This window comes from Arthrobotrys flagrans (assembly GCF_004000055.1).
Source record: "Arthrobotrys flagrans strain CBS H-5679 chromosome Unknown unitig_1, whole genome shotgun sequence".
NCBI classification, from domain to species: domain Eukaryota; kingdom Fungi; phylum Ascomycota; class Orbiliomycetes; order Orbiliales; family Orbiliaceae; genus Arthrobotrys; species Arthrobotrys flagrans.
This window is the reverse complement of record NW_027137556.1, coordinates 252,990-264,163: the sequence shown is the minus strand read 5'-3', so window position 1 is coordinate 264,163 and position 11,174 is coordinate 252,990. Positions and strand designations below refer to the sequence as shown.

At 44.5% G+C, this 11,174-nt stretch overlaps 3 protein-coding genes across 3 annotated transcripts; 2 read left to right on the top strand and 1 right to left on the bottom strand.

Annotated features, from left to right (window-relative positions):
* Window positions 1-1,125: 1,125 nt before the first annotated feature.
* Window positions 1,126-2,617, top strand: DFL_008039 (uncharacterized protein; the record flags this gene model as incomplete). Its single annotated transcript, XM_067637714.1, has 7 exons — window positions 1,126-1,225; window positions 1,337-1,470; window positions 1,555-1,592; window positions 1,647-1,665; window positions 1,730-1,945; window positions 2,004-2,083; window positions 2,143-2,617. 7 exons carry the CDS (start codon window positions 1,126-1,128, stop codon window positions 2,615-2,617), a joined length of 1,062 nt encoding a protein of 353 aa, XP_067485676.1.
* Window positions 2,618-5,869: 3,252 nt separating this feature from the next.
* On the top strand, window positions 5,870-8,315 carry DFL_008038 (uncharacterized protein; the record flags this gene model as incomplete). Its single annotated transcript, XM_067637713.1, has 6 exons — window positions 5,870-6,088; window positions 6,167-6,253; window positions 6,326-7,030; window positions 7,107-7,340; window positions 7,418-7,519; window positions 7,599-8,315. The coding sequence occupies 6 exons, from the start codon at window positions 5,870-5,872 to the stop codon at window positions 8,313-8,315; spliced, it is 2,064 nt and encodes a 687-aa protein (XP_067485675.1).
* Window positions 8,316-8,746: 431 nt separating this feature from the next.
* Window positions 8,747-11,111, bottom strand: DFL_008037 (uncharacterized protein; the record flags this gene model as incomplete). Its single annotated transcript, XM_067637712.1, has 14 exons — window positions 8,747-8,930; window positions 8,995-9,128; window positions 9,182-9,243; window positions 9,302-9,648; window positions 9,714-9,960; window positions 10,025-10,039; window positions 10,106-10,181; window positions 10,238-10,270; window positions 10,325-10,402; window positions 10,471-10,491; window positions 10,552-10,588; window positions 10,647-10,721; window positions 10,779-10,814; window positions 10,906-11,111. The coding sequence occupies 14 exons, from the start codon at window positions 11,109-11,111 to the stop codon at window positions 8,747-8,749; spliced, it is 1,551 nt and encodes a 516-aa protein (XP_067485674.1).
* Between the last annotated feature and the right edge of the window lie 63 nt (window positions 11,112-11,174).

Below are 11,174 nucleotides of genomic sequence, written 5' to 3'. Positions count from 1 at the left end.
TTTCTGCCAAATAAAGGTGCATGGCACCACATGGCTGATTTTCCGGGACATCCCTGCCCAACCTCCCAACTTCTATTAATCAGCTTGAGCTTAAACATAGATGCAAGGAACTATTTTTTCTGGCCTTTATCCATCTACGGCCTCAATCAGTCATTCACATCAATTTACAAACAAAATCCGAGGTTTTCCAAATATCGACTTCAAATATGCAAATAACGTTTGATTAAACCCGATTCTGTGTAACAACGATTAAAACCCTCCGCGATTCGAAAGTTTCTAAGATGGTTATTTTTATTTAGGGTGCGGTGTCGGATTATCGTGTGTGGATCACAGATCGTGAAAGAAGCTTCTTCTAAGTTTTTATCGAAGTAGCCATTTCATGACCCGCTAGAATTAACTAGCGTCTTTATTCCCGATCGAAAGTTTGGCAGGGGCCAAGCAACTGCACCTCGGAGATAGACCGTCGGGCGCCGAAGGCATGTCGGATATAGATCTTAGGTCGACACACATGAGGTACATGAATAGGACTTTGGTCCAATCGAATTAAATTAAAATTTTGGATACTAAGTAGGTTGGGGAACCGTGCCCAACCGAATCGTACCAGGAGCCCCATCGAGATGCATCTGTCAGCGAAACGCTCACGGCTTAAAACCAACATTCTATTCCCAAGAACCGTGGTCTGGGTTGTGGTTTGTGACCACTCACCAAAAAAAGTGTTGTCAATAAGATGTCTATGCGTTGTCAACAACCGTCAAACCGATCCGGATCAGATTGGCTTACGAGACCGGATCGGATATAAGTCCTTATCCCCAGCTCACCATGGCGTCAAAACCACGGGAAAATAATTTACCATGTCGCATACAAGCCATGTTCGTAGGAATATCATTGCGGTTGTTGCTGACTAAAACCACATCTGCGCACAGCCGACAGCCGGTACCCCACCTACGATTATAAATTTAATGTTGAATTCAAATTGTCGAACTTCAAAATCTGAAGTGACGTGACCATCTGAATTTAATTCTTCAAACTCGACGAGCGATTTTTAAGACTTCCTTCCAACTACCACCTCTTCGACAACAAATTAGAAATTGGAGCCTTTCGTTGGTGAATCTACAAACATTCGCAATGTCTTCTCCACTATCTCCAGTCTCGAAATTTGACCCCAAGAATATGGAGTTCCGATACCTCGGACCCACTGGACTTAAGGTTTCGGTCTTCTCGCTAGGTATGTATCCGTTGACTGTGGAACAGGAAAATACAACGCTTCCCCTTCTACCAAACGGCCGCTAAGCATTTAAGGTGATGTCGCTGATATATCTATGAATTCGAAACGTAGGCGGATGGATGACATATGGTAAGCATGTTACCGGAAATCCCGTTAAGGATTGCCTCCAGGCAGCCTGGGACCATGGCATCAACTATTTCGATACTGCCGAGTCCTATTCCAAGGGAGAATCGGAAATCTCAATGGTATGGCAAACCATTCCCCAAATCTCAACTGGTGAGGGAAGGTGCATATCTCGGGGATCAAGCTGACGATGAGTAACTATGTAGGGCCAAGCTTTGAAAGAGCTCGATTGGCCAAGAGAAGAGTAAGTCGATATATTTTGTCTACTACAAGAATCTTAGTACTAAGGATCATTTAGATATGTCATCTCGACAAAGGTTTGAGGCTCACATATAGCACCTTTCGCTCATCGCTTCGCCTCTTCTAACTATCGCTTTGAAGATTTTCTTCGGAACCGGCCGAAAAGAGCCAAATTGTCGTGGTCTCTCTAAAAAGCATATTGTTGAAGGTCTCAAGCAATCTTTGAAGCGATTGCAACTCGATTATGTTGATATTGTTTTCGCTCATCGAATGGACCCAAATGTTCCGATGAGAGAGATCGTTGAAGGCTTCACTCAAGTCATTCGAAACTTAAACCTTTCGTATTACTGGGGTACTGTATGTATAATCTTAACTTCTTACGTCTAAGAAGTCCGAGCTAACCTAGGAAAACTAGTCTGAATGGACAGCGGCGCAAATTCAAGAGGCTACCGCTATTGCGGAGAAGTATAATTTGATCGCTCCAGTTGTGGAACAGTAAGTGGATCGAATTAGGTCATATCTATTTAAGAAGTTGTCAGCTGATCCAAATATAGGCCTCAGTACAACATGTTCGCTCGAGAGCGTTTTGAGAACGAATATGCACCCCTGTACTCCAGCTTCTCGTATGGCACGACTATCTGGTCCCCCCTCAGCTACGGTATCCTGACTGGGAAATACAATGATGGTATCCCCGAAGACTCTCGTTTCGCCAAAGAAGGAGATTTCTTCAAAGATACCATCACTCGCCTTCGAAGCCCAGAGGGACTAGAAAAAATTGAAAAGGTTAAAAAGCTAACAACTATTGCGGAAAGATTGGGAACCACAACCGCGGCCTTGGCTCTCGCGTGGTGTGCTAAGAACAAGAATGTTACCACAGTCATCTTGGGTGCGACAAAGGTTGAGCAGGTTGTGGAGAACTGTAAGGCCTTGGAGGTTATTCCAAAACTTACGGATGAAATAATGGAAGAAATCGAGGAGATTTTGCAGAATAGGCCAGAAGTGAAACAGCACATCTGGACTCAAAGGTAGAAGACTGGGACTTACAGCAGCATACTATTAAAGTTTATGCTTGTACATACGCGGAATCTTAAGATAATTAAGACATTTCGATTTGCAAAGACGGCCACGTGGGGATGTTTATGATTTGGTCGACTGTGCCGTCTGCATGCAGTGTCTCAGAAGATCAATCATAATACTCTGTCCCTTGCATGAACGTGTTTCTAGCTGTTCCACCCACCGATGCGACTTTTGAAATTACAGAGGATAAGCACGAAGCTGATCTCGGCTCGTAGACATTAAGGAAGGTAAGACCGCAGCTTAGAGATATCAATATGCGCCACGGCGACATGGGTTTCGCTCAGCTGGTGATTATAGCTTTGCAATTTACAACCAAAACGGGTTTAAATTGGCAAATACGATGCACGTATTTTCGTAAGCCGGGGAGGTCTGTCGATGTTATCGCGATTCTACCCGGGCTAAAAGACTATCTTGAATTCATATGATACACCAATGCATGCATCTTTCTTGACATTGTTCCACCCTTGACAATGTCTCACTAGTCAACTTCTGCCTTGCCGGGTGCGGGGCAGGCTAGATTCGGTGTTGCATCCGAACCAATGTGACGGAACGAAGCTGTAACATGATATATATATCATGATACTTTATGATATTATACCCACAATACAGCGCGTATGACCTTACCATTTATGGGGGTGCATGTTCTTGGCGGTTCCCAAGCCGGTGTCGATTAGGATATCAAACACCACATGTCCAGAACGAAACGAAACTCCCTCAAAATGCAACTGGCGCAGTTCAACTCCAAGATACCTAGGTACTTTAGCTCACCGATCAGAAGACTAGGATTGTAACTAACTATCACCAATTTTAACATAATTTTTTCTCTTGTGAAAGATCAGCAGGACAATTTCGGTTCTGTGATTATGGCAAGATTATCCTTTTGTCCCTGGTTGATGGCTCGTGTCGATAGAACCAGTCGACCTGGAATATTTGCGATATATAGATTCTGAGAATCAGGTTTTGTGACGTGTCTGCTTTCGTTAATTGCAGCTTCCTTTTAATAAAGTGATAGAACGGGGCTTCAAAGCTTCGAATAACTTGGCATATCTAGTTGTTTAACGTCTCTCTATCGACCCTAAAGGTAAATTCATGAAATCGCACTTTGGAAATCGCTAAAATCGGATTGCACCAGCAAGATGAATTCCAACAACTTCCAGAGTCTTACATTGTGGTACGGGTATTATTTGCATTATACTTTGCAGCTATTTGGCTTGGTATTTTAATAACCTGCTCATAGTCTGGCTCTATCAATCTAGACGACATTTAGTCGTACATCTAGACGTATTGATCATTCATCAAGTTTCCTTTTGAATACATTGCCAAAGCATCTGCTTTGTAAAATTGTCCCCCAAAGGTGATGACCGCAGTGGCTAGGTGTGGATCAGGAAAGAAGGTTATCAATATTAGATATCTAACTATCGCATTAAAGATATGCGTATATCTATACCGGGCCACCCTAGCAAAATGTTGATCTGAACTCAAATACTCATTGCGAACTTGGAAGGTGGGAGGAGTTAAGTCAAGAGGTGTTCGAGTGGCTACCAAGGCAATTTGATTTTGAATCTTTGGTGGCTGTTCGCTAATGGAGGGTGTAGACGAGTAGATTTGAGTAATGCTGGGGCATGCTCGGAGGGTGGCCCGTCAGTTGATTGAGTTAGTTGATTGGTATCCTTGAATGAAAGGCCGACGTGTTTTTTATTTTTATTTTACTTTTTATTTTATCATTCCGTAGGCAGTCCCCGTTGAGGCTTTCTTGCTATCAGGTCTGTAACTGCCTGAATAGGTAAGAGTGTTGATATCGCGGCCAGGGCAGTTCCCTGCTACAAGTTGCACGTGTGTCTTATCCAAACGGTTGATACGACCTGTTGTCTTTTCCAATATTAATTGATCTAATATGGCCAATTGCAAATGGAGCCCGCCGACGGGTGTATGCATATCCTTTCGCCGTTTCGTCCAGAGTGTACTGCACTAGAGTTTCTATAGAATTGCATCCTGATGTCTTACCTACTCGCCAATGTTCACTCACATTCGAAGCTAGAAGCTAGACCTTCTCGCCTGTTTTATGCAACATGCAAGTTGATCATGACCCCGCTTTTTGATACCTTGAGGTTTTTTTCTTCCGGAACATTTCATGCAATGCATGTCTCTCTTGTCAGGAACATTAAGAAGCGTTTAAACTGAGGAACAACGCCATACCAACCTGTTTTTCTGGTGTTTGATGTCGTTGCTGCGCTGCTCTGAGGTCAATCTTTCGCAACCCCAACCAACAATGGTCGACGAAGTTCAATATAGAGCTCCGGTTGCTAACTATAGCCAAGCACAACAAGGCCCCAAGCGAAGCCAACCCCGCACAAACGACGGACTGGCTGCCTGACACCCCCCCTGCTACCCGCTGTCTCAATCGCTGCGCGCCGGCCGAAATTCAAAAAGTTGCCATGATTCTAACACATCAAGGCGCCACGGGGCGGGGTACCTCTCTATCTCTAATATCAACTTCCCAGAGCCGTATAACGTATAATCCCTTCCATTAGAATCTCGCTAATATGTCTCTGATCGGAGGGTGCAAAGAAATACGGCTTCATAGCCAATTACAGGCTTTTAGAGGAGTTCGTGATTTGGCTTTTCCTAGAAGTGAAAATGAGGTAGTGCTTGAGGTGTTACCTTTTCCAGAAGATGATATGCCGTACAGGAGGGAGGGTAAGTGTCCCTGTCGGCTTACAGCGACTTTTGATAGTAAGGTCGGACATGACATCGAACCACAGGTGGGGAAATGAATAACCCGACGTATAGTATAGTAGGTTCGGAAGGATTGCGCTAGCGCTTTGACCGGACGTAACTGTATTTTAAAATGGGTTTACAATTTATAATATTTTTTACAAAACGCTTTTTGGGGGATCGAGGTTGTCATCAAGGGTCATCGTTACAATGAACTAGCTATGTATGTGCGCCAGCCGGCCGACGCAAGAAGTTAACAGAGAAGGAGGGTACATGCCCCCCATCTACATTACCTGATGTAAGGATGTATATATACTCCTGTCTTTCGTCGCCTCGTTTTATGTTCGTATCCGAGGTTCTTTCTTCGATAGCCTCAGACCGCCCGGAGCGCCTTGTGGGACATTTCTTTGATATTCTTATTCTTGTAAATAAGATATACAAACCAAGGCGCTTTCCTATATCCTCTTTATAACTTCATATTCCTACAAGATGAAATTCAACGCCTCTGTTTTACTAGCAGCTTCGTTGCTGGCGTCGACGGCTACGGCCGCTGTGCCGGTCGACGCTTCTGTAGCTGCTCCTATTAGTCCTAGGAAGGCTTTCCCAGAACCGGATTGGGAGGAACTTGAGAAGAGGGGAATTATTGAGAATATCGTGAATGGGATAATTGATAAGATTCAGAGTACTGTTACTTGTGTGGGATGTGAGGTTTGTATTTCGGAAACCAAAGTGCAATGGATTTGTAGAACGTTTCACGAGAATTAATATAAAGAATGGGGGAAATAGGCATTAACGACTGCACTTAAGGGTGTAGCTCACCTCGGTGATACTGTCTTTGTTAAGGTCGTCACTGCTATTTGTTCTGGATTGAAGGTCAGCCAGCTACCCCCACTATCATTATTCTCAAATCACAGCAGATTATACTAACAATTATCGTATAAACAGGTCCAGGACAAAGACGTCTGCACAGGCGTCGTCGGCACCGAAGGCCCAGTTATCGCCAAAACCCTTCGAAGCCTAACCATCGGCAGCCGAACCAACAAAGTCCTCTGCGCGACCCTCTTTGGTCTCTGCGAAGCCCCCGAGCTCCTTCCATACCCCTACACAATCCCACCACCCTCTCAAAACCGCCAAGCTGCTCCAAAGGTCTCTACCACAAAGCCACTAAAATTTATTCACATCAGCGATACCCACATCGACAGATTATATAAAAACGGAACAAACACAAAATGCAACAAACCAATATGTTGTAGACCTTACACCCCTGGTGACGATGTTGGCAAAACCTCAAACCCGGCGGGTCCATTTGGAAGTGTTGGTTGTGATACTCCAGTTTCGTTGGAGCAGAGTATGTTCCAGGCTATTAAGGACCTTGCAGGTGACGCGGATTTTATGATATTTACTGGTGATATCATGGACGCTGCTTTGTGGTTGCAAAGTCAGGAACATACTATTGAAGGTATTAAGGGTATGTATGATGATATCTCAAAAAGCGGGATTTCAGCCAAAGTATATGGGGTTATTGGGAATCATGATACTGCGCCGGTAAATTTGTTCCCGATTGTGGAGCCGGAGTTGGATTATGATAGTGCTGCGCCATATTATACACAGAATAGCGTGGAGTTACAGAAGTGGATTGGTGCTGCTGCTGTAAGTCTTCCATTCATCCTCGCTCTATTATATGCATTAGAGGGATTATAAACTAATAGTGAATCTGTATATTTAGGCCAAATCCATTAAAGAAAATTACGGCTGCTACTCCGTCGTCCATCCAGGCACAAACCTCAAGATCATCAGCATCAGCACAAACTTCTGGTACGGCTTGAACGTCTGGGTCTATGATAACAATGGCATGGATCGTGCTAGAGATCCAGGGAATGTCTTTAAGTGGCTTACTGGAGAACTTCAAGCTGCGGAAACTGCGGGCTTATCCGCCTTTATTATTGGACATATGCCGCCTGTGAGTTGATTTTACCCCAATATCATATCAGCTGTTATATCATAAAAGAGGATTCTGACGGTGGTGGGTGAATATAGGGTATCGTCGACGCCTTACCAGATTACTCCAACTACTTCAATAAGATCGTTACCAGATACAGCAACACAATCAAGGGCATGTTCTGGGGGCACACTCACAGCGTACGTTATAACCCCCCCAAAAAAAAAAAAAAAAAATCCTACACCCAATACACACTAGAGTACTAATAGATCTGACCAGGCCGAATTCGAAATCACTTACAACGACAAAACCGCCCGCTCCCACGGCAACGCCGTCATAACCTCCTACGTAACTTCTTGCGTCACCCCTCGAAGCGCCAACCCCGTATTTAGAGTCTACACCCTAGACCCATCCTCCTACCAAGTCCTAGACTACGACCACTACTACACTTCCATAACCAATATTCCCTACGGATCTACCAAAAAACCAGAATGGAAGAAGCTTTATAATGCGAAGGCCACACTTGGACCACTAGTTTCTCCACCACTCGCCGCAAACGCCCCACTTACCCCGGCGTTCTGGCATAACCTCACCATCGCATTCGAAAAGAATAATAATGCGTTTCAAGCGTGGTTTGATCGCAAGATCGCTGACTTCAGAACGTCTGAAGACTGTGATGCTGATTGTAAAGCGAAGGAGATCTGTCAGATGAGGGCGTCGAGTGCGGAGTTGACGTGTTATAAACCGGAGATTACTTCGTTGAAGAAAAATAAGAAAAGGGATACTTTTGAGAATTATATGGTGGATTTCCCGGATATTGAGAGTGGTGAGGCTTTGGAGGCTGTGGATGAGTATTTACATAGAGGGCCGAGGACGCAGCATGGAACTTTGCAGTGTGGTGGGCATATGCTTGAGATTTTGATGAAGTTGGCGAGAGATAAGGAGTCGATTACGAAGATTGTTGAGACGGAGGTTAGAGGACGGGCGGCGGTTTAGATTAATATTATATTGATATATCGAGGAAAGGTAGGATGTTGGAATGTACTATGTTATGATTAGGATACCAATTTGTTTTCGTATAACTTTACTGTTACCTACACCGATTGAGGGTGGGTACTTGTACGCATAGCTTTGTCAGATAGTTTATATACCCCAGATTATGATGTTGATAATGAGAAGACATGTTTATATACCGATTGTACTTATGACGATACTAGTTGTGAACGTACTGTAGCTCACTAAATCAACTGTCTATATTCAAAGCACGGCTATTCACATACAACTTGATACAATAAAACTTCAAAGACATCAACAGCAAAACTCAATACTGCAATTAAAAGTAATTACAAAAGACACCAATCCATGCATGCATAATCATACCCTTAACTTCCATCAAAGTCTCCAATCCCACACAAGAAAGGATTCATCTAACAAATAGCCTGCGACTTCCCATGCTTCGCCAAAGAATGCTTCTCGCCCTTATAATGCCTACTATGGCTCTTCCTACGTCCAGTACGTGTCACGGTTCTATTTACTAACTCCGCGTGTTTTTCAATTTCTTTGGGTGCCATGGAGTCGAGGGCGTCGATTGCGTGTTTGATGTCCAATAGACTGTTTTTGAGAAAAAAGGTTAAGAAATGGTGGGTAGTGGTTGGGTTTGTGAATGAGGGCTTACAGTTGGTCACATCTGGGTTTGGTGAAGTCCTCGCGGATGACGACGCGCATGAGTTTTAGTTGCTCGCTGTGCGGGGCCATGGTGTAGGCGGGAATGATCCAGCCGCGCTCGCGGAGGTGGTGGGCGATTGCGAACTATAAGGTGTCAGTAGATTGTTTTGAGAGGGGGGGTAAGATATGGGTGGTACCTCGTCATAATGCTTCTTCTTGGAAGCGTCGAGACGGAAGGCAACGAGTGGTAGACCGTCGCCTATACAAGTAATCTATTAGAGTAGCTCTATATTTTAGTTGTATCGAGGGAAACATACCGCCCCCCTTAGACATAATAATAAACCCCAACCGTTTAGACAAAACGGTGGAGAAGTAATCCGCGATTCTTGTTAAGTTTGTCATGATGTTTCTATACCCCCTCTTCCCCAGTCGAATCATTTGATAGTATTGTCCGATGATTTGACTTGCTCCCTTGGAGAAATTGAGTGTGAAGGAGGCTTGGTCGGCTCCTAGGTAGTTTATATTGAAAACGAGTTCTTTAGGGAGGTATTCGGGGGAACGCCAGACGATCCAGCCGACGCCGGGGTAGACGAGGCCGTATTTGTGACCTGAGACGTTGATGCTGGCGACGCGGGGGAGACGGAAGTCCCATTCTAGGTCTGGTCTAAAATTAATTAAACGTTAGTCTTTCTTGTATGGTTTCTTAAGGTGGAAAAGCATATCACGTACTTGACGAAAGGCGCAACGAAACCGCCGCTGGCGGCATCAACGTGGATTGGTGTGTTGAGTCCTTTCTCGACTAAAAGATCGTTGATGGCTTTGACGTCCTCGTATTCACCGGTGTAGGTGGTACCGAGGATTGCGCAGATACCAATGGTGTTCTCGTCGACGAGGTCGACGGCTTGGACGGGGTCGATGACGTAGCGCTCTTGGGTGCAGTAGACGAAACGTTCTTCGACATCGAAGTAACGGGCAGCTGGATAGACATTGTTAGCATCCCATATATTTGTTAAAAAAAAAAAAAGAGTAAATTAGTGTACCTTTCTCCCAGCAGACTGTTTATGGGATTTAAATCGGAATTAGCCATATTCGTTGGATACGTAAAGTTATTGCGGACTAACCCTGAACCGCAGCGTTCATGACAAGATTTGGCTTGTCGAAAGGCTTTCCGGCAGCTTTTCTTTCGTTTGCCCATTTCTGTTACGACAATTAGCCCAAATATCTTGAGAGATCTAGAAGTGATCTATATTTACCTTCTTCATTGCCAAAGTTGCAAGCATAATTGCCTAAGTGAATGTTTAGATTTCACTCGATTGAAAGGTGTATAAATGACAAGATACCTCTGAGCTGCCGACGGTGCTTGTTCCGATAGAATGTTCTTCCTCTTCGTGTGTGGGGGCATGGAAGAGCTTTCCGATCTGTTTGATCCATAGCATTAAGAACTGATTCGCAAACAGTATCTTTGGCAGAGAATGACCGTTCGTACCATATTGACGCAGCGGTTTTGCTATACATACACAAGTTAATACATTTTAAAATATCGCAGAGAAAAGGGATGTATACATACTATTTCTGCACTCTGGGGGTACTCCTCGTAGTCGATGCTAATTTGACCGAGTTAGATAGAACGAAGGAGGGTTTCTGTAAGAGGGTTTAGCGTACAAGTTCTTACTGAGGCCGTCGTGCATGAGCTTTTCGGCCTCGTCTTCCATGTAAGTCGTGACGAAGCTGGCTAAGCTATATCACCATTATCAGTCCCCATTTACCTATATGAGGTAGTTGTGTTGCGCTTACTTCAACATCGGATTCCCATCCAACGAGAGATCATCCCTTCAATCCATTCCGCCAAGTTAGCCACCCATTGCCTCAGAATCCCACTAAAATTAAGAGTCATTTAGTGATGAGAGAAAGGTATGCATACTTGATCAAACGATAGGCAATATCCTTGGGCATCTCCTCCTCCGGCATCTCGAGTGTGGGGAGAGCTTCGAGCGCATATCGACTACCGTAGACGGAAGAGCAGAATGTATCGCCGGGGGTATCGTCGTCGGCGAGGGACATCCGCATAAGCTTTGCCATGGGGGTGTCGGTTTCTGCATCGTTTCTAATGGTGCTTAGGTGGACCATTATGCCTACTTAGGTATACACCTTGGACTAGATAGATTGGCTGTAATCACTCTTAGTATGCGA